Source organism: Schistocerca piceifrons, chromosome X (genome assembly GCF_021461385.2).
Source record: "Schistocerca piceifrons isolate TAMUIC-IGC-003096 chromosome X, iqSchPice1.1, whole genome shotgun sequence".
Classification (NCBI taxonomy): domain Eukaryota; kingdom Metazoa; phylum Arthropoda; class Insecta; order Orthoptera; family Acrididae; genus Schistocerca; species Schistocerca piceifrons.
In genome coordinates, this window is record NC_060149.1 from 587,119,294 (window position 1) to 587,147,169 (window position 27,876).

General features: G+C 37.3%; 1 protein-coding gene across 1 annotated transcript in view; it reads left to right on the forward strand.

Annotated features, from left to right (window-relative positions):
- The window catches only part of LOC124722840 (inositol-pentakisphosphate 2-kinase-like), a 113,698-nt gene extending 88,133 nt beyond the window's left edge, over window positions 1-25,565 (forward strand). Inside the window, exons 4-9 of the mRNA XM_047247960.1 lie at window positions 1,862-2,061; window positions 7,286-7,344; window positions 12,958-13,030; window positions 19,895-19,992; window positions 20,193-20,612; window positions 25,249-25,565. Coding sequence (XP_047103916.1) covers window positions 1,862-2,061; window positions 7,286-7,344; window positions 12,958-13,030; window positions 19,895-19,992; window positions 20,193-20,612; window positions 25,249-25,408 — 1,010 coding nt within the window. The 3' untranslated portion in view covers window positions 25,409-25,565. The remainder of the gene's footprint in view (window positions 1-1,861; window positions 2,062-7,285; window positions 7,345-12,957; window positions 13,031-19,894; window positions 19,993-20,192; window positions 20,613-25,248) is intronic.
- Window positions 25,566-27,876: the final 2,311 nt, after the last annotated feature.

Below are 27,876 nucleotides of genomic sequence, written 5' to 3' on the forward strand. Positions count from 1 at the left end.
GTGCAGTAGCATCTAAATCACAAGATTTCTTCAGTCATTTATGAGGGGATCTAGTTGTCCTTTATCTACTAATGAGAAAGGAAACCAAAAGAATTCGTAAATAATCACTCAATATGTTTCACATTTTAGTGTGAAAAATGTGGCTGCTCAAGTGCAGATTAAACACTGTCTAGCAACATGTGCATGGCATGAGCAATAATATTAAAATGGAGTCTAGTATGTGTATCTACAAGAAAGTATTTTCTTTTGTCATAAACAGTGTAATGAGTAAAAGTAACCACTCATTGTATAGTTTTGCAATTAATAGGCACATTAACAAGACTGAAGATATTCCTGAGCTTTCAGACAATGCCCTTCTTCAGAAATGTCCAAGACAAAACACATATACAAATACATGATACATGGTCATGACCTTCTACATTGTTCAGACATCATAACCCAATGTGCCTCTAATCCATCAACTACTACTTCCATGAATTTGTTGCAAAGCAGCAGCATCCACATCTCCCAGTGCCACCTACCTGGATCAACTGAATCAAGGCCTTCACCAGGGCATGTACTGCTTATCACCATCACACCTGGAAAAAAGAAAAATCCTTCACATATTCCTTTTCTCTTTGCCTAAAATATTCTGTCACCAACCCAATCTGAGAAATATCCTTGTCCATTATTATGCTACACCTACACCAAACCTCTTGCACATGAATCATGTCATTGTGAGAGGCCAAGATACAAGACTATTATACACCCATCCAAAACATTCTATTTCTGTCCTATTCACAGGGATATTGTACTTTATCAGAGGCAATGCCACCCGTGAAAGCAGTCATGTGGTAACTCTGCTACAACTTGTTCACAGCCTTTTGTGTAGCAATGAGTGCCAACCAGCTTTCTATCCATATGAATAGCCACTGCCAAACTATGTCCAAAAGCAAAGTTAACCATCCAGTTGCTCCTGAGCACAACATTCACAACTTCAGTGGTTGATTCACTGTCTTTGCCCTTTGATTAGATCATTTGCATCCCTTCACCCTCTTAACAGCGTCTCTGAATTACAAAAATTGGAGCTGTCCCTGCAATGGATCCTTCAATACTGCAGTCCTACTGGCCTCAGTCTCTACTAGCTTCAATTAAATATTCACCTCCACCATTGTCCATTCCTTGCACTTCATCCCATTAATCTACATGATTACATAAACTATCACATGTCTATATACCATTAACCTGCACTCAAGGTTTACTCTCTGAAATATCCTCTGTGCTATTCCTCCCCCCCCCCCCCCCCTCCAAATATACTCTTCTGCTTCATCATGTGTTATAGGCAAGATCCTCTGTCTGCCCCAGGGTGATCTCACTGGGGCCATTTTCATGCCCTGTTCCCTTTCTGCCTCTGTATCCCATCTGTCAGCCACACATCCCTACAACTCCCTCCTCCCCTCCTTACCAACCAGTTTCTTTTATCCACAACACTCAACATTAATCTAGTTCACACTTTACTCTCTGCAGTCTTCCTTTTCTACTATTCAAGCAACTGGATTATGTTTTGTCCTTTATAAATCATAGTGTCACTATAATGCAATAAACAAAACAGGAAAGTCTATAAAACTATTTCAGGGAAACATTAGTGTAGAGTAATAATAGAGTTGTTACGTTTTACTATCCATTAACTAGAGTTAAACAAGGCCATGATGTATAGGGCAGAGTGGATAGACACTGTTAAAAACTGAAGTCTGATGTAGACCCATTGAATCATCTGCATATTGTCTTATTTGATAGCTAAGTTAAGATATATTAGGACCTAAGTGATAATGTTTGACAGCCAAGAATAGCAATTTTGTGAATGTAGATTTTCTTGTTCCAGTGCATCGTCAAAACAAAAGTATTAGTTCCAATTTTGTAATGATGTTTAATGACTACACAAAACTACCACCTGAAATTGTTTACAAGAAACAGAACCCACTGCCAGTCTTCTGTGTTGAGCTGAAACCAAAACAGGGTTGGCTGCACCCAGATGACAGATACTTGCCTAAGTGTAAATACTGTGCAAATCAGTATCTCAAGGTATGTTACTTTATAGTTACTGTATTTCATCTTATATTATAATGATATATTGCACAAAACACTTTGTCTTATAGTATTATTAACAAAAATAGTCCATCCATCATAAATTAAGAAAGAAATGGACATCACATAATACAATAAAACCAGAACTTAACAGCAAATGGTTCACATATAATTGAATGAACACAAAAATTCGCAATAAATACATCAAAAGGAATAAGTTAAATCAAATACTCCAGACAAAATTATTTTTACAAACCTAACCTTTGAAGAAGTTAGTACAAAAATAGAACAAACATTATCAAATCAAAACATTTTATTTGTCTGAAGACAACATTGCCACTACATGATACATTGTCTGGTAGAGGTTATTTCTTTACAGAATATAATTTTAAAACATAATATAAAATTTTACATATTAAATTTATGTAAACATCAATTTACACTTTTATATTACACAGATTATAATGTACAACAATTAGTTCATATTCTAATTAAATTATTAAATCATTTATACTGTTATCTCACCATTATAGAAAGTCTTTCTTTTTAGCCATGGTTTGATAACCATTTTAAAATTATTGTGCAGCAGTTCCTTTACACTTCAGAAACAGCATACCAATGTGTGCAAAATTATTTTATTACTATTAGTCTTGGATAGCCTATTTCAGAGGACATTTATTAGGTTTCTGCCCATGGTTCTGTAAGTAAGGCCTAGTTCTATATACACTCTCATGCAAAAAAATTATGCATGACAAAAGAATTATCTAAATAGGATGGAAATTGGTAGATGTAATGCATATGTTCAAACAAACAAGTGATCAATGTTAGACAAACAAGTGACAAAATTACAGAAAAATTGGATGGTATATCCAAGAGAAAGAACTTCACAAACTAAGCAAATCAATAATGCATTGGTCCATCTCTGGCTCATATGCAAGCAGTTATTCAGCTTGGCATTCAAAGAGCTGTTCGATATCTGCCTGAGGGGTACTGTACGAAATTCTCCAACTGGTGCAGTAGATTGTCAAAATTCTGAGCTGGTTGGAGGGCCCTGCCCATAATGCTCTGAAAACAAGAAGAAACTCATGCTATGTGTGGACAGGCATTATTTTGATGAAATGTAAGCCCATTAAGGGTAACAAAAAGGGGCATAGAATATTGTCATTGTACTGCTGTACTATAAAGGTACCATGGATGACAACAAAAGGGGTCCTGCTATGAGATGAAATGACACCCCATACCATCACCATTGGTTCTCAGGCCATATGGTGGGCAACTATCAGATTGGTTTCCCACCACCATCCAGGATGTCTCCAGACACGTCTTTGCTGGTCACTGGGTCTAAGTTCAATGTGAGGCTCATCACTGAAGACAATTCTACTCCAACCAATGAGATTCCAGGTCAAAGACTTGTCTGGACCAAACTGGACAGCAGTAGAATACCAACCCGACTGTCACCTACAAAATGGCCCAATAACCAGGAGAAATAGCCCGCAGTGTCATTTCTTTTCATAGCAGGATCTCTATGTTGTTATCTTACAGCACAGCGGTATGTCTACAATATTCAATGTCCCATTTTGTTGCCCTTCATGGCAAGCCAATCTGGGCATACATTTTAGCAAGATAATGCCCACACCCACATGGCAAGAGTTTCTACTGTTTATCTTCGTGCTTTCCAAATCCTACCCTAGCCAACAAGATCGCCAGATCTCTTCCAAATTCAGAACATTTGAAGCATTATGGGCAGAGTCTCCAACCAGCTTGGGATTTTGATCATGTAATGCAACAACTGGACAGAATTTGGCACACAAGGACAGCCAACAACTGTGTCAATTAGTACCAAACCAAATAACTGCATGCATAAGGGCCAGAGGTGGGCCAACGCATTATTGACTTGCTCAGTTTGTGAAGCTCTTTCTCTTGAATAAACCATCCTACTTTTTCTGAAATTGTAATCATTTGTTTGTCAGTATATATACTTCACATCTACTGATTTTCATCCCATTCAGAAAACACATTTGTGATGCATCTTTTTTTGTGTTGTAGTGTGTATGTGCATTCTCTTTGGCATAAACAAGTATGTACAAACTGGGAACAATAAGCATTTTGTAACTGGTGAATTATTTTTTACAAGAAGTTTTCTTTGTTAGCCTATAGCTCAAGTGTGTATGGAAAAATGAATAATAGGCCATCAGAAGGTGATTTTGATTGACACAGCTTTTTAATTTTCTTATCAGATACACTACACCAGATAACTTATTGCAAACTTTTTCCATCTGGATATTCCAGTTTAACTTACTGTCAAGATGGATGCCTAGCACTTTAAGTGTCTTTTCCTTGAGATTGTGCAGGTCAGTATCAGGAGTCCTGAGGGAGAAAAGTATATGTTCTGTTTTATTCTCATTTAGCTTAAATCTTACGTGAACTATTGAGTTGGCTCTTTCATCAAGAACACATGCATCTGTATCATGGTCTTTTCTTCTGTAGGAGATGTGATGAAAGTGGTGTCATCTGCATACATTACTGCTTTACATGGTAGAAGATTTGCCAAGTCATTTAACATATAACAAATGGAAAAGATCCCAGCACAGAAACTTGTGTAACTTCATAACTTACATTCAGAAACTAAGGTTTTTTGCTTGGATTTACAATCACCAATTGTTTTCTGTTGGCTAAATATAATCTCAAAAGTGCTAACTCATTTCCTTTTATTGCACAATATGCTATTTTGCTGATTAAGAAACATTTAATGAAAAAATGTCATTTACAGTGATTGTTTATCTGTTCTCTTTTTAACTTTCCTCTTTACCAGTTGCACTTAACTTTTTGACTTAAACAGTTAACGTGGGTGATATGCTGCAGTGTAATCTCGACAAAATATCTACATCACCTACACACAGTTTTTCCACTGTTTTGCTTTCACTTCTTTGTGAACTCAATACATTAGTGTTGTTGTTAATTGTTATTTGTCTTTTGTTTAAGTCAGAAAGAGATTTCTGACATCTTGGACTTCAACTGCAGCCAAGGCACCCTGTTTTCAGTCTTATAATTTAAAGTCACCACAGACTGTTGAAGTGATTTTTAAACACAACTGTATTACACAGACTCTTGTTACAACTGTTCACAATAGCTTCATGTAGGTTCCACAATTTTACCTTTCCAGTAGGCATTTTATATTCCAGTAAATCTTTATATGTAATATTTGTGTTAATTGTAATAACAGGGCTGATTGCTGAGCATGAAATTAGTTGACTTTATATTTCACTCATTTTGTCATATTTCTAACAACATACATTGGTGTGGCAAAAGGCATGGGATACTTCCTAATATCATGTTGGACCTCCTTTCACCTGGCATAGTGCAGCAACTTAATGTGACCTTGACTCAAAAAGTTGTTGGAAGTTTCCTGCAGGAATGCTGAGCCATGCTGCCTCTACAGATCTCTATAATTGCAAAATTGTTGCCAGTGCAGGATTTTGTGCGTAAATTGATGTCTCAATTATGTCACATAAATGTTCAATGGGAATCATGTCGGGCCGTCTGGATGATCACAACATTTGCTCAGATTCCAGAATGTTCTTTAAACCAATTGTAAAAGATTGTGATCTGGTGACATGGGGCATTGTCAACCATAAAAAATTCTGTCCTTGTTTGGGAATTTGAATTTCATGAATGGGTGCAAATGGTTTCTAGGTAGCCAAACATTGCCAGTCAATGAGCAGTTCATTTGGATCATAGGACCCAGTCCATTCCATGTAAATACAGCCCACAACATTATGGAGCCACCACTAGTTCACACAATGCTTTGTTGACAACTTGGGTCCATGGTTTTGTGGGACCTGCACCACACTTGATCCCAACCATGAGCTCTTACCAACTGAAATTGTGACTCCTCTGACCAGACCATGGTTTTCCAGTCATCTCAGGTCCAACCAGTGTAGTCACTAGCCCGGGAGAGATGCTTCAGGTGATGTCAAGTTGGTAGCAGAAAAACCCATGTTGATTGTCTGCTACCATAGCCCACTAATGCCAAATTTCACCATTCTGTCCTAACGGATACGTTCATCATACACCCCACATTGATTTCTGTGGTTATTTCATGCAGTATTGCATGTATGTTAACACAGACAACACTGCACAAATGTCAGTTTTCGCTGCCATTAAGTAAAGGCTGTCAATTACTGCATTATTCATGGTGAGAGGTAATGCCTGAAATTTGATATCCTTGCACACACTTGACTCTGTGGATCTTGGAATATTGAATTTCCTAAAGATTTCTAAAATGGAATGCCCTGTGTTTCTGGCTCCAACCTAAATGTGCATATCGATATCCTATGATTTTTGTTGCTTCAGTGTAAATAGTAATGATGTTTGAACTGTCAACAGATTGCTCTAAAATTTATGTACTCATGAAATATGCTCATTTATTAGCTGTCATGTGCAATGTAGGAGCCACTTATCCACATACATCCCCATTCATTTCTTGTGCTATTCAAAATAATTGAGTACATCATTTCTGTGAGGTTTTACAGAAACTCAGCGATTTCATATTTGGTTGAGCACAAGAAAAAACCTATAGCAAACTGCTCTTTCACTATCAGTCAGTTGATCAAGCAAATTCAAACTTTTTCTTGGTGTAAGGACAATGTTTCAGATCATAAAACTATCATGTTATGACAAATAGTTCTTTATTAATATAAAGAATCTTGTTGCTTTGCCTTTAGGCTTCAGATAATTACTTTATGAAAAGATTTGGAAAACCCATTGCTCTTACGACAGTCATAAATGCTTTGATTTTTTTATATGATTACTCATAGATTGCTTGTTCCTAACCTAATGATGAGTTTTGTGTGTAAACTATATACAATTCTAACCCTACTGAAACATTTCAGTACATAAGAATTAACTTTTTCTATTTATTGTCAGCTTATAATGAAAACCTCATATCTCAGAAAAGTTACATATTGTTTTTCTCATTTAACATGGTTGCCTAGCAATATACATGTTTTCTTTTTTTTCTTACTATAATGCAGCATACCTGTCATTGGATTACTAATAGCTGACATACAAGGCTTTGTACCTAATAACGCAATAAAAATCATTGTGGATTTTTTTGTTTTGTTTTTTAGGTATGATTTTTTAATTCTAAGCTTATGTGCTGTTGGTGATCGGTTTATTTGTTCAATTGATTTACATATAACATTTTTCTTTGTAATTCCAGGTAATGGAAAACAGTGTCAGATGTCAAAGCAGATACTGCCCTTATGATCTGTTCTCAGGGTAAGTGGTTTTCTTACAAGAGCAGTTTATTATATTATTACTTTGTAGAGTTCTATACTTTCATCCTTGTCTTCTTAAGAATGAAAAATACAGTTTTTTTTCTTCATTACTCAAAGAAGTAAAATTATCTGAGGCAGTACATTTTCTGCAGGGAATTATAAAACATTAACAGAAATTATAGTTTTTCTCTTGGCTATTATCCATAATTTATAATGATAATGTGTACTTGGTTGTGGGACACATATTTTTGATGAAATCTTCAGTTGTGCATAAGTGATAATGATGATAACAATATTTTATTTTGACATATTTATGCAATGTCACTTACTTATTTTGTTACGAATTCAAAATTGAGGGCAGCAAAGCAAAAGAGAGATGCTTAACTTTATATTTGAACATTCCTTTACAAAGGAAAAATTGAGAAATATTGCCTTATGTAATTCTTGCACCACTGCAAATATGAATGAAATAGATATTAGTGTCAGTGGCACTGAGAAACGGCTTAAATTGTTCAAATTAAACCAGCTCCAGGGTCCAATGGAATATCTGTCAGATTCTATAGAAGATTTATCACAGAGTTAGCCCTCATTTTATCCAGAAGGTACTATAGATCCCCTGCTCAAAACCCTGTGCTCAGTAGTTGGAAGAAACCACAAGTCATACCCAGCTACAAGAAAGGGGGGGAGGGGGGAATACAGCCTCAATTAATGACAACATCTCATTAGGAAACAGGATACATTTTCCACATGTATTGGATTCCAGTCAATCTTTTGTAAGTGAAGTGAGAGCAGTCAGTTTGATTTAAACAGAACAATACCAAACATATATCAGTAACTGCCATATGACTCTAGTTACATACTTCAGCAGAGGAATGTCTACTACAAGCAAACAAATGAAGACTATTCTATTGATATTATTTCTTCCACTTCATGTGGAGTTCCATAATGGTAAAAGAGGTAGTACATTTATCCTAAAAGAAACACATTCAAACCCACTGTGGATGAGTTCATATGGCCTTCTTACACTATAAAAACACAGCTGTCATACACTGTTTGAAGATGATAAGTGTTATCCACCAGTATACTGCAGCATAACCTAACAGAAAGCAAACTATTATGGCATGTGTTGCATTAAGCTAAATAACTCGGAGTAATTACTTCTGCCAGATCCTCATCTCCTAACTTCCAAACTTCACAGAAGTTCTCCCATGAAACCTATGGGACTAGAACTTCTGTAAGAAAGGAGATGAAGAACTAGTGGTGGTGAAGCTGTGAGAGCAGGTCGTGAGTCATGCTTGGGTAGCTCAGTTGATCGAGCACTTGCCTATGAAAGGCAAAGGTCCCAAGATTGAGTCTTGGCTCGGCACACAGTTTTAATCTGCATGGAAGTTTCATATCAGCACACACTCCACTGCAGAACAAAATTTCATTCTGAAAACTGCCCTCAGGCTGTGTCTAAGCCATGTCTCCACATTATCCTTTATTCCAAAAGTGTTAGTCCTGTAAGTTTCACAGGAGAACCTCTGTGAAGTTTGGAAGGTAGGAGATTTGGAACTAGTGGAAGCAAAGCTGTGAGGGAGGGCCCTGAGTTGTGCTTTGGAAGCTCAGTTGGTTGAGCACTTGCTCGCAAAAGGCAAAGGTCCTGAATTCAAGTCTCAGTCTGACACACAGTTGTGATCTGCTAGACAGTTTCATATAGTGGGCACTCCACCACAGAGTGAAAATCATTGTGATTGCATAAGGTAGTTGGAGATCAATATATAATGTTGGCGTAGGCAGACACTGAAGTAGTGTAAAGTAGACTGTAGCTAATCTTTTACTGACCCAGGTGGCCTGCTCATACATCATAGTGCCATGGACCTTATGCCAGGCAGCTTAGTATCCCCACCAGATGTCATAGCAGTTACACAGATTGATTATGTATTTTCCATATCAGTGGCTCTTGAAATAACTACCGTCAATCACATAACCTGTTAGTGTAACACAGTATGTTTTCTGTTCAAACATATGGCTTTCACTGAAAGTACTGTAAACTTGTTTGTCTGACTTAGGATAAGACTTAGGATAAGACATGCTGGTGCTCCACACAGACATAGCATTGCGCATGGATTATTTATTATCAGTCCCAGTCATAAATTCCATGCATCTGTAACACCAGGTCTCTTGATGGACACTACTTATTCTTAATTTTGTGTATTGTGTGAAATATAATTATTTATGTGTTATTTCTCCAACATCATGACACTCTTGGCAATGCATACCACACATATAATAGAAAGGTCAGATATCTGATGTCTTCTTCCACCAGTTTCTTCTTCTATCTGTTCATCTGAAGAATAAATTGTACAAGCATATTGGAACAGCTGTTCCTGTACATTCCCTGTGAGTGCTGTAGCTCTTACATATGGCTTGGACTCTATGTCCTATGGTGATGAGTACATTAATGTATGCACTGTATGGAGGCTACTACTAGCAAGAGATACAGATCAAGTGTGTTTTCTTTTAGTATATGGAATCTCGAGGGTAGTATCTGAATTCATCTTCATAAGAATGTTTGGGAATGGTAGTTCAACTGTTTTTCATCCACATGCTAAATGTGATGTTCATATGTAAGCAGCTGAGATGTACAACAATTGCATCTGGCATTTTTCACCATATGGCTTAACAGCAAAAGTATCATCCACATACTCATAGGCATATAGTTTCCAGAGCTATTTCTTCAGAGTGGTCCATATGTAAATTTGTAGCTTCTGGAGCTGGAGGAGATGCCATACTCACTCCATCAATTTATTCAATGAACTTAGCATCAAAATGGAAGTAAATGACAGGGATAGTGTGTCAGTACCGTTTAACTGTGTGCTTGCTGCAGTGACATTGAAGCAGATTGGGGAGTATTCTAATAGAATCTGCATGATTAAAGCTGTGACATCAAAGCTGACCAGAAGCTGCATCATTCACTGTCTATTAGAGATTACTTCCTACAGGAACATGTCATTTCACCAGATGATGACAAGTAAGGAAGCTGTCAAAATGTTTCTTCTAGAAAATTGTTATGTGGCTGACTGCTGTGGATTTCCTCAGTGACATTCTTCTAGAGAGCATGCATCCTTATTTAGTGCATCTCTCCTGTTGACAAAATAATGACAAAACATATTCTTTAGTACTCCAGTTGTTTGACCTTTGTGAAGAAACACATCCTTTTCCCAAGGCAGATATTGAGAATAATGCACGAACTCTTTTCACCTTCTCCCTCTCATGAACCTTCCCATGAGAGGGGATGGATGGAAACACCTTTGCACAAGAAAACTGTGCTAGTAGAAAGCTACTGCATAGCAGTCCAATAAGTTAATTTGACTAAAAGAGACTTGCTTCTAGAATGTCAATATTCACAACATGTAGACCATCATCAACTTAGTGGAGATAGAGCTGAATGCAGTGATAAAATTTGCATATTCCAAAGATTAAAAATTTGTCCCAATTCCAAGAACACTGCCAAAATGGAAATCATCAGCTGTTGGAAGCAAGTCTCAGTAGGTCCCCTCAAAAGCTGTCAAACAGGTAATAATGAAGATCTGCAGAGTCATCAAAAAAGCCAAAATGTTGGAGACTAAAACTTCCACACAGAACAGTCCTACACATAGATGTCCCAGCTCCAGGAAAGGCAGTGCAGTTGTATTGACAGTCAGATGACAACTGGTAGAAAATTGTTACAACAGTTACCAGAAAAATGTATAAATCTTGACCTTCTCAAACTGGACAACAGTTTCGAAGTAAGTTTAGCATGGGATCCTGCAGTACTAAAAATTCATCTAGACTGTTATTGACTGAGTGTGATGCAGCATCAGGTTGAATGGACATATAACATCATGCCTCAACACCTATATCCACCACCATCAGTCTTCACCACTAACTGGACACTCTTCTGAATGTATAGCTAACCTTGTCAGAGATGAGGGGAGTGGTCCATAATCCAAAGAAGATCACTTGTTACAGAAATAGAGTGCCTCACCTGAAGATAATGGCTTGGAAACTTATTAGAAGGTTGCTTCAAGGCCACACTATTATTTAGCTGATAGTTCAAGAAGATTTCAAAAGTGAAATTTGTCAAAAAGTTTCTATTCTGATGTAACACACAACCTTTTAAAGAAACATGATTTAGTCAATTTTGTCATATTAAATTGCAGAAGAGTTTGTCTGCTATGGCATGTTTCATATTCCAGTCCTTTGCCATTTTAGTGGAGTACTTTCCTTTTGTTGAAGGAAATATTAATTAGCATTTTGGCCTCTCAAATGAATTTACTGCATTCCAATTAAACATCTATGTGATGCTCAAGGCAAATAAAGAGGTGAGGTTTCTGTTTTTTCTAAATTTTATGCAGATTATTAACAAACTAACCCTGAATAAATGGGACATCTTTTCTTTTCCCAAAACTGTAAACAGGACTTCATCAAAATAAACAGACATTGAAACTAATCAAGTTTTTAGGAGAATAATTACTATTCATTGTACATTCATCTTTTTGACATGACTAGTCATGCCCTGATTTAAGGAAGAGTGCTTGGGAGGAAGGGATATTAACTTTAGTTGAATGCAATCAATATCCTCTCTTGGCAATTTAGTCAGAGTGCAACACTTCTTACCAATTTATATTGAAAGTTCTCCTCACTGACACATTCCGCTATAATGTAGTGTTAATCTTGTATGTTTTATTAACAAATAAAAATATGAGCTACAAAATATTTGATGACCTACCCTCCACGACATGATGACAATTGCATGTTGAACGTCTCTAAAATATTTGAGTGTCTGAGCTGCTTCTAGGACCATAGTGAAATGTGGTTTTCTGTGACACAATGACAACATCACAGGGACTGCACTCAAATTCTTATTCAACTGCCCATTCTTTTCTTTGAATTCTCTCAATTACTCTGACAAGTGGTGGGGTGGTGCCTTTGATAAAGTTGTCACTGGTTCTCTACCCCACTCTTACTTGCTGAGCTGGTGCATCAGCATAAATTACCCAGTTGTTTGTAAACAATCAACAGGAAACATTCACATGTTCTTTCGATCTTAAAATTGTAATAAAGCTGTTATTTACAGACAAAAAGTGAATAGAAATGAAGCTAATATTCGAAGATAAATGAATGCTGAATAATCATTCAAATCCACCAAAACATTTAGCTGTTACAATAAAGCAGTGTAAAATTAATTTCTTTCATCCTTCCAGTCAGACCACCATCATTCAGCCATGGATGACTTTAAAATACTTAAAATCAAGCGCTCCCCTTCCAAAAGAATGTAATAAATGACTTTAGTACAATCCATTTGCAAGGGTTTCACATATGTTCTATGTTATCTTGTAAATACCTTATTGTTTTATGATGAAAAGTTATCATACAGAAATTCTACTTGTATAATGTTAAGTGAATTTTGAATAACTATGGCCAATACAAAATTCTTATTTGTCGATATTCTCATTGTTTCTTACTTTCTTCTGAAATTAATTCAGCTGATAAGTAACGCATCAGAAGCCCAATTTATGTACAGCATGTAATACAAATTTCCTTAGAATTAAGAAAAATTACTTAACACTGTTGCTTTTTCCCCCCTCAGGAATTACACACGAATGAAGAAAGCAATTCACAATTTACTGTCAACTCCTCAAAACAATTTAAGGATATTTAAGGTAATAATTAGATGTTAATCATAGTTGAATTCTTAAAAATAATACACTGAAAACAGAAAATTGAAGTATGTAAAATCTGGAGCAAATAATAAGCTGAATGAATTCACAAAGGTGGAGAGGAAATTATGAGCTAACTAATACAATAGTGATAGATAAAATAAGTGTAAAACAAAAGATAAAAATCCTTCAAAGCATGGGTATAATAATGTAAGGAAATAATAGCTTAAAAAATTTCTGATAAAAGAATGTGCTGTTTAGGTTACTTTTTCCTCTAAAGCTACTGACAGATACCACAGTGGCCATGAAGAGCACTGGATATACATATCAAAATACTGTGTATAATGATTAATACAAGTCTGCAGGCCTGTTCACTTAATTGCTCAATTGGATATATAACATTTAGTGTATTGATGTTCATACACAAATATTTTTAGTTCACTGATGAAAATCTCCAGTCTACTGTAGTATCTCCAGCAGAATTTCTTCTGCTCATTCAGCACTTAACATTCAAATTAGCTTGTGATTTTGAACAATGGAGCATACATTTTAAAATTTACTGACAGAATATGGTCATTACCTCACTTCAAACCACCAACTATATCACTAAACTGATTAGTCCCATATCATATGGTAAACATCATTAAGTGGAGCAAGAAAATAGCACTGTACTGTACATGAATACCTGTGCATAACACTGACTAGTGAGATGCCGAAGAGCAGTGTTGAGTATCTAAGCAGTCTGGACTTTGGGATGTGCATATCAGTAGGTTATGTCTTTGTTTTGGTGAACTGCACATCCTTCTATTAATGTATTGAATTTACTGATCACTCCACTTCTCTGTGGATGATTTAACAGTATGCAGCAAATATGGGATTCTTCAGTCATTTAGGCACAGGTTATCTAAATGTTTCAGTATTAGATGATTGATGTGATAGAAGATGGAACTGATTGATCTGTATGGTAGAAGATGAAACTGATAGCTGTGTGCTATGTGCTGTTGCATATCTTATTACATAATCTAACTTCAGTATGGTGTATTATTTTGTATAGGAATGGCTGAGAACCTGTGTTTATTTCATCACTTTGCTCCAACATATTGAGGTTGTTGGTGTATTTTGTACATTTCCCCTCAATTTCACAATGGATCAGATATCACGAAACTGACTGACTGTTCATCATCATGGCACTATGCTGATTGTGTCCCTGTCTTTGCCTTTAAAGTGTGTTCTCTTTGAATTTTTTATATGTTGCATACATTTGGATCACCAACCCCTTCCTTGTTAAATAGTCATTCAACATGGAGCATACATGTGTTGCATTAGAACATCTGATTATTTTAAAATGATTCCTATCTTGTTTATAGGCCTGTGAATGACTCAATGTCTCCACTGTTTGATGAGTTGTTACATTAACTTCTAAATTATTTACATGACCATTATCCTTCATTTATGTTTTCTACACCAGCCAAGCTAAAAACACAACTGACTGTAATCATTTCTCACCTGTCAGCATACTAAGTGATATTTCTTCAGTACTATTCAAGAAGAATATCTTGGGGATTGAATGAAAGAAGAGGGACTGTACAACAAGTAGACTATTAGTATTTAAAGAAAGTTTATTTAGAAAATAAGTCCTTCAAAATCTTACATGGTTTCTCTTTGTCATCTAAATATTTCATACTTAATTGTAAAATTGTATCACCAAACCCTGAGTTATAATATGGTCAAATGTTGGCATAAATTGTCCAGACCAGTGAGTCACAAACTTATTTGGTTCATGACACCCAAAATATACAATTCATTGCATTCAGCAGGGCAATTCCTTGATAATTCAAACAACAAGTATTGCCTCCTTTCTTATGTATTGGTTGGGTTACACCTTGTGGAATTCTTTTATGATTCTATATCAATTTGATAAGTTTATGGAATCGCTTATGGAAACCAAATCCTCCATTTTTCAACAGTTCTGTAGTTATTCTACCAATTACTGGTGCCTGATAGTTTCAGACAGTGCTTCCTCTAATGTGGGTTCTTCTATCTCTGTAATAGAATGGCTGCTCACACATGGTAGTATTGGATACAGAATTCAATTGAAGTATTCTCTCTATCCAGAACATTTTGTTTATCTGTCAGCACATTTCCCTCCTTGTCTTTATATGCTGTTATTATCTGTCTATATTTTTGAACACCTTCTTAAATTTTTCTTATAAAATTTTCCACTCCCATTCCATTTGTTGTGTTCTTCCATCTCCTCTTACTCCTCCTTATGGCTTCCCTTTTTTTCCTTTTACATAACCTTGCTGCCTCTGTACTCCTTTTGTTATATGAGGGGCATTTAATTAGTAATGCAACACTTTTTTTCCTCAGTTGAAAAAAGTGGAATTTGTTGTGGGGCATCATGGAATATTCCTGCTTCAGCTCCAATTTAATGAAGTTTTGATAGGTGGTGACACTATACATAGCTTTCAAAATGGTGTCTGTAATGGAGGTGCATTCCAAGTAAAGAGATGTCATGGAGTTTCTTTTTTTTGGAAAATCAGAGCATCACAGAGATTCATAGATGCTTGCAGAATGTATACAGAGACCTGGCAGTGAACAAAAGTATGATGATGAGTTGTCGGGCAAGGTGTCTCTTATCTTTGCAACAAGGTCATGCAACCTGTGCAATCTCCTGTGTACCAGCTGGCCAGACACAGCTGTAACACATGCAAAGCTGGAAAATGCAGATACTCTCATTCTAGGTGACTAATGGATCACAATCAAACACCTCACTGCTCAATGGGACATCTCTGCTGGTAGTGCTGGCACACTCATCCACCATTTGGGGTACTCAGACCAGTGTGCCCACTGGGATCCTCACTGCCTGAGCAACAAAGGACCATCTCTGTGGAATTGCTTGCATCTTATAATGCTGATCATGCCAAATTTTTGTTGAACATTGTCCGAAGTGATAAAATATGGATTTGCCACTTCAAACTGAAAACAAAATGGCAATCCATGGAGTGGCACCACACAACCTCTCCTCCAAAAAAGAAGTTCAAAGCCACATCCTCAGCCAGTAAAGCCATGGTGACAGTCTTCTGGGACTCTGAAGCAGTTATTCAGTTTGATGTCCTCTTTCAAGGTGCAACAATCAACTCTGAAGTGTATTGAGCTACCCTCAAGAAACTGAAGAATTGACTACAGTGTGTTTCTTACCACAAAAATGCAAATGAACTTCTCCTTCTCCATGACAATGCAAGGGCTCAAATCAGGTCTGCTCACCCAAGAGGAGCTCACAAAACTTTAGACTCTTCTTCCTCATCCACCCTCCAGTCCAGATCTTGCACCTTCTGATTTCTTGCTGTTTGGCCGAGCGAAGGATACATTCCATGGGAAGCAGTACATGGATCATGGAGAGGTTATTGATGCAGCAAGATGTTGGCTTTGACATCAACTAGTAGAGTGATAACATGCAGGCATACAGGGCCTCTCAGTAAGGTGGTGTAAGGCCATCAGATTGAATGGAGATTATTTTGAAATGTAGAATTTTGTAACCAAAAGAGTTGGGAACAATATAGTTTATTTGGATCCTGAATAAAACCAACCTGCTTTCATAAAAAAATGTGTTGCATTACTTATTGAATGTCCCTCATATACCAGTTGATTTGATCTTGTATTTCATTGTAATCACTTATGTTCTGCTTTCTTTTCCTGCTCCACTGCCTCTCTACATTCTCCATCATATCAGTCTTTATTTCTGAGTCTTCTTTTTCCTCCCAGTTCTTCATATGCTTTTGTGTAAATTGCATTTTTAACAGAGTTCCAAACTTTTTCTGTATGGTCTCCACTACGTTTGTAACTTCTATCTCAATCTCTCCTGATACTCTCGAGAAGTAGACCTATCTTTCAGTTGTTCTATATTCCATTTCTTTACTCTGCTACTATTTCATTTGGTGGCCATAGCAAGTTTCTACCTCATTTTGGCTTCTACTAGGTAATGGTCAGAATCAGTATTAGCTCCTTCAAAAGTGCGTCCATGTTTCATATCAGATACCCATGTATTTGATACCAATACATGGTCTATTTGATTTTCTTTGTTTCTTCCTGGTATTTTTCAGGTCCCTTCATAGGTATTTTTCCTTGGGAAATAGTACCTTACTGCCTTCAACTCATCTGCAGAAATGAGTTAGGGAACCCTCCTGCCACTATTACTAGCTTCATCGTGCAGACTTTCCTTACCAAACACACTTCTGGAAGCCTCTTCCTTGACCAGTTTTGCGTAATAGTTACCAAGGACTATTTTGGAGTCATATTTAAGTAAGCTATCACAAAACCTCCTCTAGCTAATCATAGAAACAATCCACCCTTTTCTCATCTGATTCCTATGTTGGAGCATATACATTCATGAAGGTCACACTGTGACATTTGCCTTTGATATGTAAGGTACATATTATTTCATTATGTGCAGTGAAAGCAATAACAGATCTATGCTTATCCTTTGAACTATAAATCCAACTCCATGCTCCCCTGGTATCTTTTTCCTGAATAATATAGGGAGAATTTATGCTTATGAATCTCACCCCTTCCCTTCAACCTGATTTCCTGAAGTGCAACAACACCTGTTGCATAACTTAGCATCTCTTCCACAGTAATATTCATATCTCCTACCTGCAGCAGTGTATGCACATTCCATGTTCCAAATTTAAGCACCAGTATATCCATATTCCTGTTTCTTGGTGCAGTTTGTCTACATAAGGCCAATCCAGCATTTCTTGCTAAGTTTTTCATGATGACAGGCTTTTACAAGGCTGGGTAATCAACTCTGCACTCATCCCCCAACCCAGAGGACCAGGCTTTCATTTTGAGGTTAGCTCCCCTAGAGGGGTTGATCATTTAGCAGTCTATAGAGAACCCTTACCCTATGGTATAGGTCATGCTCCATGGCTCCTTTGCTGGGGCCAATCTGGCTTGGGTGACCCTGCCAGTAGCTATGCTATACCCAGCACAGATCCCAGCTTTTTCAGAGCTCACAAGCCTCTCCACTTTGCACATAACATGCCTTCAACAAGGTAATGTCTGCTAGGGGGGCTTAATGCTGTTCATGATCCTTGTGTGCTCTACCAGGCCTGGTAACAGGACTAAACATGAACAACACTAATGGTGGCTGTTCTGCCTGTTACAGATAATTTCAGCTCTAACCATTTATGTGCCTGCCTACAAAGTTACATTGACATCTGACGATGTCTTCTGGGTACTTCACTTCTTTTGACAGACAGTATACATTATGACAAGAGAGCTGTTAGTGGTAATAAAAAAAGCATATATTTGTGTCACTTAATCTCACTGAATTCAAGAAAAAACTGTGTTAACTGGCTAAGTAATTATATTGTTACTATATTCACCATTGAGATCTGCATGTGTTTATTAGAACTCCAAATCCACAGTCCCCCCCCCCAAGCTCCTAGGGAAAGGAAAAAAATTGGCATAGTCAGGTGTTCTTCTTTCAAGAAAATAATTTACAAGTCGGTATTATGTATTTTTTAACATGGTCAGAGCTGGAATTTTCAAATGGATACTTACAAGCCACCATTCGTCTTCCAGAGTATTGAAAATGCTCCGTACCTCGAGGTCTAGGTCCTACCCTACAAACCATCATGTGGATGCCTTTGGTTTGATGTAATAAACAAAAACCTTGTAGAATGTTTATTTATCTTCCAGGTATAAACAGTGAGACAAGTACGGTGCACTGATATATCCTACTGCATCAGTGATACAACCTTCATACTAGACAAAAGCAATACAGCACCATACTGAAAACTTTTACATCTGTAGTTGTCAAAGTGTCTGCTTGCTACACTAATCAGTATTGCGTCATGACCCTAAGCAACACCCCACTTTCAGCTAAGGCTGGTTCTTGTAGTCTGGTGGCTTGTGACACTGTTCCCATGACTTCAGACTGACTCTACATCATAATTATGATGAGTCTAATTGATCAAACTAAGTTTCATATCATTTTAAGTTATGCTGATGGCCAATTACATGGGTAATTCAGTGCATATGGATGGAATTTGGAATTCCTCACAAATTTGTGGTTCTGTTCACATGCAAATAATGTTTACAGTATATTGGTTGAACTGGGTTGAATGGGGGCTGGAAGGGCTAAAAACATACAAAAATAAACTGTTACTGTGCGTAGGCTATATCAAAAACTCTGTTTGATCATAGTGATATGAAACTGTATATGGATGTTGTCTAGGCAAAGTATTATGGGAGTTATCAGTATATTTTCATCCAAGTTTCAATTAATTAATAGTAATTACAACATCAACTGTTAAGCAAAACTAGTTATCAAAATCAAGACATTTTGACCTCATGCTTTGATTGAAATACCACATTTGCTTGAAAAGGCTTTTCTACAATGTGTCAAAATCAAGATGAGCAGTGCTCTTATATCAGGATCTGCAAGATTAGATCACAGGAGCTATCTTGCAGATGTCACTGAGAGTAAACGGTGGTTTTGGCTGCGAATGAATGCCAGTAAAGCTGGGGAAAATTCTAAAAAATAAACCAAATGTGAAAATTTAAACCACATGAAGGAAGCAAATAAAATACATACAAATAAAAAGACTGGTATGGAAAGGAATGGATAATTTAAAGCAATTTTATGTACTAAAATATATCGATACGAGTGCTTCTCAGTAAATGATGCAGTGGGTTCATTACTGTCATAGAAGGCATCTAATGCTAAAAAATTGTTGCTATGCCCCTCTAGCACAGTTAGGAAACACTGGCCTGGACTCTAAAATATGGATTGTTTTAATTTAATGAGACAAATACACAAGTGACTTATGTGTTATTAAATCATTTCCTTTCTTGCCACAGAATGGAGTACTTGTATATGGTGATGGAAGAAGCTCAAATGATTTGTCTTCTGTACTTCTTCAGTGGTTCTCTGCCTCATTGGACAAGAGCACTAACAGGTAAAGCCCTCTTATATTATTTTATTAACTGATCCATTTCTACCAATGCTATAAAACTACTACTATTGTAGTTAAGATTGCAATATGGCCTTTATTTGTGTTGTAGTAAACTTCACACTTCAAACTTAAGGAAAAACAAATCAGAATATAACATGTTTTCAATTATATGACTATTATAGTGATGCAATGCTTTGTTGCAGGCTTGTCCATAAATTCTGTGATATCATAATCAGAGCACTCACTCATGTAAAAAAGAATTCTGCACCTGAAATCAAAGATGCAACTATACTTCTGGACAGTCAGTATCCATTACATTTGCCAAAAAGTCTTGTTGAGACAGCTGCCAAAAATTTCAGTGAAAATAAATGTACATTCGCTGAAGGACAGCTACCAAAACATTGTGTACTTGATCTTATTATTAGAGGGCAGCAACAACAGACACGTGGGGCCAGCTGGATCTATCATACCTACAAGAAATATGAAAGTTTTAAGGATTATGAGTACATTCCAATGGTGTTAAAAAAATCAGTGAATTCAGATTTATTGGAAATTCATCGTTATTTACTAGCAGCAACATTCAAAGACTGCTCTGTAATGCTTACTTTTCAGCAAGCAACTGAGTAAGTATGCTTATAACAAAACAATAATTTTCAATTTTAGGTCTTATATGAACTGTTAAAAGAAATGTGCACCACCTCCATGACTTGCATAGTTTGCATTTTTTAATAGGTAACTTCTTTCTTGATACTCTTTTGGCCACAGGAAATATTATGTATTGCCACCTGTGTAATCTAGGTAAAAATAAACCAGCATTTTAAGTGCAGTTCAGCAGAATGTTATGCATCTCCAATCTGGAATGGGACAAAGCAGCTTGTGTATACTGTTCTACTTGTCATGTCTCAAAGGGTCATTTGAAGCCTGAACCATGTACACCATCTTACTTAATGCCAAGAAAAGTTGTCAGCGTGGGATGCTGCCTACTACATTAGAGTACAGTATAGCATCTTCATTCAAGTTACAAAATCCTTGACCCATGGTGCATGAAGAAAATGGGTAAGGAAACACATGGAATGTAGTCCAGATCAGTGATATTGGGTTCTCTCCATTGACAGATGTAGAGTTTCTCTGATGTCTGATGACTGTTTTAGAAGACTGTGGAGATGGCCAGCTACCAAAACACGTCTCAGACACGTAGCACCATGCATTCAGCAGGGAGGGAGTCAAATTTTGGGCTGATATGATGTTGATGTCCATGCTTCTCATAATAATAAAGGGTAATTTGAGGGCTGTATAGCATTCAACCTATTGTACAATCCAAAAGTCAACATTTTGTTGACAGATTCATCTTTTGAGATGATAATGTGCAAAAACACCACACTTACCTTGTGAAAACCAGCAGGATCCAGCCAAATGTAAAGGCTTGCAGTATCTGCTGACTTGAACCCAATGGATAATGTTTTGGGCCAGGCGAAACTTGTTCTGTGTCACTGCAGAAACCTTCCTCACACACAGGATCATCTTAGGAGTGCCACCGCTGAAGAGTGGGATGGGTTCAAGCAGCAAAGTCCCGATCACCTTGCAGGTAGTATGCCGAAGGAGACCAGAGCATGTTACAATGCACAGGATGGAGCACCACACTTTCGGAAGTTATCTAACATGTTTTTAATCCATAGAAAAACTTTTCAACAACCTGCCTTTGTTTTGTTAATTTCTTCACTTTTATTTCACAGCAAAGCTATGTTTTTAGTTTCATAAAACTTATTCCTTCAGTCCCTGTTCCACTTGAATCCCAGTTCATGCACATTAGTAGATATGCAGGTGGTGCAGCACTATTTTAAGGAGTTTTTATTATGTATTTTAAGTTTTTTATATGTGTGTGTGTGTGTGTGTGTGTGTGTGTGTGTGTGTGTGTGTGTGTTTTCAGTAATTTCCTTTATCATTACCAATATTTCTCTTTTCTAGCACCCAGACCATAAACAACCTCTACAAAGACTTTAAGGAGTTAACATTAGTACAGCCTGTGAGTGCACATTAAATGTCATGTTGACAAAGAGTCAAATTTAAGACAGTTGAAGAATGTGCTATAATGACAATGCCTTCAGCTGTATGTATTAGTTTTTATTTATTTATGACCATTTTTGGTGGTACAGTTCACAGTCTTCAGGTCCCTAGATACAGCAAACATATAATTCATTTATGTAGTATGATGAATTCATTTTTATACTGTTAAGGAGGATATATTTGCTGTATCTAGGGATATAAAGATGGTGAATTGTACCTACAAAACCAGGTGCAAATAAATCAAAACTGGTACACACAGCTGAAGGTATTATCATTATTGCATATAAACATAGCAGCTGCTGTCATTATACTTGTTGGAAGGTGGATGCACATAAATTAAAGAATGCTGCGTTGGGCAACTCCTTCTCCACTGAAGAGTATCTTCACACAAGCTTTTAAACAGATGTTGTAAATTATTTTATAATTATCATAAAGCACCATAATATATCAGTCCTTCATAATGTTAAGTCATTTTATTAGAGACAGATACATTAAAGTAAATTTACATCTTTGATTTCTTTCCACGTTTCAGAGACCACTCTCTATGTAATGTAATGTAATGTAAAAGATTTTCAAAGCATCAAATCTGTGTGTTGGTATAAGAGGAGCTAAGAAATCAAGGCATTTTTTAACATGTGGGAAATTTGGTTTTGAGTCTATACAAGAATTCTGGTGAGAAATAAATCTCTGAAGTAATTTTACTATTATTAAGAACACAGTAAAACAATAAAACTGTCTGTACAAAAGACAAGAAAGTAACATTAGAGTACATTTACACAAGTCATATTTTGTTCATCTCACAGAGGACGCTCTCTGGGATATGAAAAGAATTCAAACCTGGACATTTTATTTGAGTATAATACAAGAAAATGACTTAATTATACAATTGATAATAGTTTTGCAGTGCTAGATTAATCATAATGTAACCCAGCATATTAGTTTTAAGAGTTCCTGTGAAGATATTCTTAAATAGAGTAAGAGTTGCCCAACAGAAAATTCTTTAATTTAGTCTGATGTTCTACTATATTATCAACAAAACATTTAAGATGACCTGCTTAATACATATGTACACACATTTATGTCTTCTTTCTGTGCATGCTTTAAACCCATGTTGTCTTTATAGAGTTTGTATTTGGTCCTAGCTTTATATTCATGCTTTGCACTATGTTTGGGAAAAGAGATATATCGGTAATCATAAGCAAATTTATATATATATATGCTTATCATTACCGATATATCTCTTTTCCCAAACATAGTGCAAAGCATGAATATATATATACACCGGTGTGTCAGACCCACCATACTTGCTCCGGACACTGCGAGAGGGCTGTACAAGCAATGATCACACGCACGGCACAGCGGACACACCAGGAACCACGGTGTTGGCCGTCGAATGGCGCTAGCTGCGCAGCATCTGTGCACCGCCGCCATCAGTGTCAGCCAGTTCGCCGTGGCATACGGAGCTCCATCGCAGTCTTTAACACTGGTAGCATGCCGCGACAGCGTGGACGTGAACCGTATGTGCAGTTGACGGACTTTGGGCGAGGGCGTATAGTGGGCATGCGGGAGGCCGGGTGGACGTACCGCCGAATTGCTCAACACGTGGGGCGTGAGGTCTCCACAGTACATCGATGTTGTCACCAGTGGTCGGCGGAAGGTGCACGTGCCCATCGACCTGGGACCGGACCGCAGCGACGCACGGATGCTCACCAAGACAGTAGGATCCTACGCAGTGCCGTAGGGGACCGCACCGCCACTTCCCAGCAAATTAGGGACACTGTTGCTCCTGGGGTATCGGCAAGGACCATTCGCAACCGTCTCCATGAAACTGGGCTGCGGTCCCGCACACCGTTAGGCCGTCTTCCGCTCACGCCCCAACATTGTGCAGCCCGCCTCCAGTGGTGTCGCGACAGGCGTGAATGGAGGGACGAATGGAGACGTGTCGTCTTCAGCGATGAGAGTCGCTTCTGCCTTGGTGCCAATGATGGTCGTATGCTTGTTTGGCGCCCTGCAGGTGAGCGCCACAATCAGGTCTGCATACAAATGAGGCACACAGGGCCAACACCCGGCATCATGGTGTGGGGAGCGATCTCCTACACTGGCCGTACACCACTGGTGATCGTCGAGGGGACACTGAATAGTGCACGGTACATCCAAACCGTCATCGAACCCATCATTCTACCATTCCTAGACCAGCAAGGGAACTTGCTGTTCCAACAGGACAATGCACGTCCGCATGTATCCCGTGCCACCCAACGTGCTCTAGAAGGTGTAAGTCAACTACCCTGGCCAGCAAGATCTCCGGATCTGTCCCCCATTGAGCATGTTTGGGACTGGATGAAGCGTCGTCTCACGCGGTCTGCACGTCCAGCACGAACGCTGGTCCAACTGAGGCGCCAGGTGGAAATGGCATGGCAAGCCGTTCCACAGGACTACATCCAGCATCTCTACGATCGTCTCCATGGGAGAATAGCAGCCTGCATTGCTGCGAAAGGTGGATATACACTGTACTAGTGCCGACATTGTGCATGCTCTGTTGCCTGTGTCTATGTGCCTGTGGTTCTGTCAGTGTGATCATGTGATGTATCTGACCCCAGGAATGTGTCAATAAAGTTTCCCGTTCCTGGGACAATGAATTCACGGTGTTCTTATTTCAATTTCCAGGAGTATATATATATATATATATATATATATATATATATATATATATATATATATATATATATATATATATATATAGAGAGAGAGAGAGAGAGAGAGAGAGAGAGAGAGAGAGAGCACACAATCGCCAGAATGATGTATCACAATTTTATTTCATTATGAAACTGAGAATAATGAATAAAAGTTAAAAAGTTTTGCATTTGTGCTAAACAGCTCCAATCAACATGTTGGCAGTGCCATAGGACAAAATCAAAATTTTCTGTTATTTTCATTTCTTCTTCTTAGCAAAATAATATTTTAAATTTATTGTTTTATTGACACTGATATCATGAGAAATTAGTCATTATTTTAAAGGATAAGTGTTAACAAAGGATTCATCCACAGTACTGATGATTCTGGAATTCACCAAAAGTCTGTTACAGAGGTCCCCAAAGACCCTTAAAGAGAAATTTCTAGACAGGGATTTGAACATACGAGTCTCCTAAATATCTTAGTATATCAATCAGGCAAATACAATAACTTTCCTGTTCACAGGTCACCATGTGGCATGCACCTGGAGCAAATTGTAACTGATGATGAAGGTATGCTATATGCCTTTGATGTCCATGTTACTGATCTTGATCCAAAACCTTGGTCATGTATTGAGAAACATCGAAAGAGAGATCTTAGGATATTACAAGCTTGTAAAACTTAAATAATCATGTACTTATGTTTGTACCTGACTAAAAGTGTATTTACCAAAGATAATTATTGGAAAGGACATCCACCCTTCACAAACAAGACTGAGTTTATAAAGGAATCTCGTTACCTTATTGTTACTGTTTACAAAAACAGCAACATGTATTATTTTATGGTACAAGACTTGAAAATTTTTTATATATTACTCTCACAAAATGTTTATTGTGAGATGTTATAATTTATTTTTAAATAATTTTGTGTTAGAAATAGCTCTCCTGACACTAGATGTTCACAAAAGTATTTATTTATTGCTATTTATAAATGTACACAGCTGAAAATGTTTTATATAAAATTGACATTCCTTTAAACTAAAATTGTTTATTATTTACATCATCCCATGTATCCTGTATTTTTCCTGTAATTTTTTTGCTAGATTTCATGTGAACACTGAAAATCAGTGATTAGTTTCACCTTCATTAGTTGTTAACTCTTTATAAGCCACAATTCCTAGGGATCATGTTTGTGTTGCAAAGTTTCCAGTTAATGCAAGTTTTCTTGGACTGCAGTTAAGACAAGTCAAGAACTCAGGTAATCCATAGAATGAAATTCAGTTATTCCTTGACTGCATGTATCAGTGTAGTTTTTTGATGCAGATGTCATAAAAGTGGTACAAAAGATAAATGATGAGCCATATGCAGGATGAGCAATTTTTGTTTTAGTTAGTTGGTTATTCATTCAAAGATCACTTAACAATGATATTCAACATATCTGTTTCATAAAGTAATAAAACTATGCTAAAAGATAATAAACATGCACGAATACAATTACTTTGAAATTCAGCTAATTCTCAAACTAATATTACACCATTTCTTCACATCTCATCATAAGTAACTGCACACATTGTATCGAGGGCACTCAGTGACCAAATGCCTCTTTGCCTGACATTAGGATCATTTTTTCACTTATATTCATTGTCAACAAGAACCATAAAATTCACAAAATAAACAGTGCATATCATGATCAAACTAACTTAACACTAAGGACAACACTCACATCCATGCCCGGGGGAGGACTCGAACCTCCGGCGGGAGAGTCCGCACGATTAGACTTACACACTACTTAAACTAACTTAACACGAAGGACAACACTCACATCCATGCCCGAGGGAGGACTCGAACCTCCGGCGGGAGAGCCCGCACGATTAGTGACATGGCGCTTCTAACCACGTGGCCACTCCGCGCAGCTCACTTCTTAACAAAATGGTTTATCTATGAAGTAGTGTGTAAGCCTTATAACTTTTGTGACTAATATGACTACAATGATCTGAGTGCTTGTACCTCACTTTTCATCTATCTGTTTACATATTATTTAGATTGTAGCCTTATGATCATTTACATATGTTTATTGCTGCAATAATCTGATAAATTCTCCATTCCAGTGATAGACTTGCGTCAAGGATCCATAGAAGTCAAAATAAATTAAATTAAATAACAAAAGAAATATGTATAGCTTATTATGATATGACTTCACATTCTAAAGTAAGGCAAGTTTTGCAAAAGAATCATTTAAATGTGTGTTACCTTAAATCACATAGCCAAGTTAACAAGTGTGATTCTAAAAGTAGGAATAATTTTCAAAGAGAAATAAATAGTAAAGATCTGCTATGATTAGCCAAAACCTTGTGAACACATGCTTAATAGTGTGTTGGTCCACATTTGGTGCAGGAGACAGCAGCAATTATGCGAGTCATTTATTCAACAAGTCCTTGGTAAGGCTCCAGAGGCATCACCAGATGTCAATGCACAGGTCAAGCAATTTCCATGAATTATTCGCCAGTGGATTGTGGGAGCAGAGCTGGCACTGGTTAGTATCCCAGATGTGTTCCATCAGGTTTCAATTAGACAAATTTTATGTACAAAAAGTGAACATGATTGCAATGTCTTGCTCCTCTAACCACTGTAGCATGATTCTGACATTACAACATACATAGTTACCCTGCTGGAAGACAGCATTGCTGTTGGGGAAGACATCTAGCATGACAGGATGCAGGTGGTCTACAATAATTTTCACATAGTCCACAGCTGACATGGTTACTGCCACAAGTTCCATACAAGCTCAGGTGAATGTCCACCATAGAATAATACTGCCTCCATCTGCCTGCATATGTTGCACACTATATGGCCCAAGTGCTGTTTGCCTGGATGATGGCATATCTGGATATGTCTATTGACCTGATGTAACAAGATACATGATTCATCCAACTAGGTGACACATTTCCATTGGTATATGGTCTAATCTCAATATTTTGTGCCTATTCAATCTAAATTTATGATATTTTTGAGTCACATGGGAATATGTAGGGTGGTTCAGTGTGGTGCCTCATGTTCAGCTATATGCACTGAATGGTGTATTCTGAAACATTGTGCCTGCACCAGCATTGCCCACAGTCGTCAGACTAGATGACTATCCTGTTTTACAGAGCAG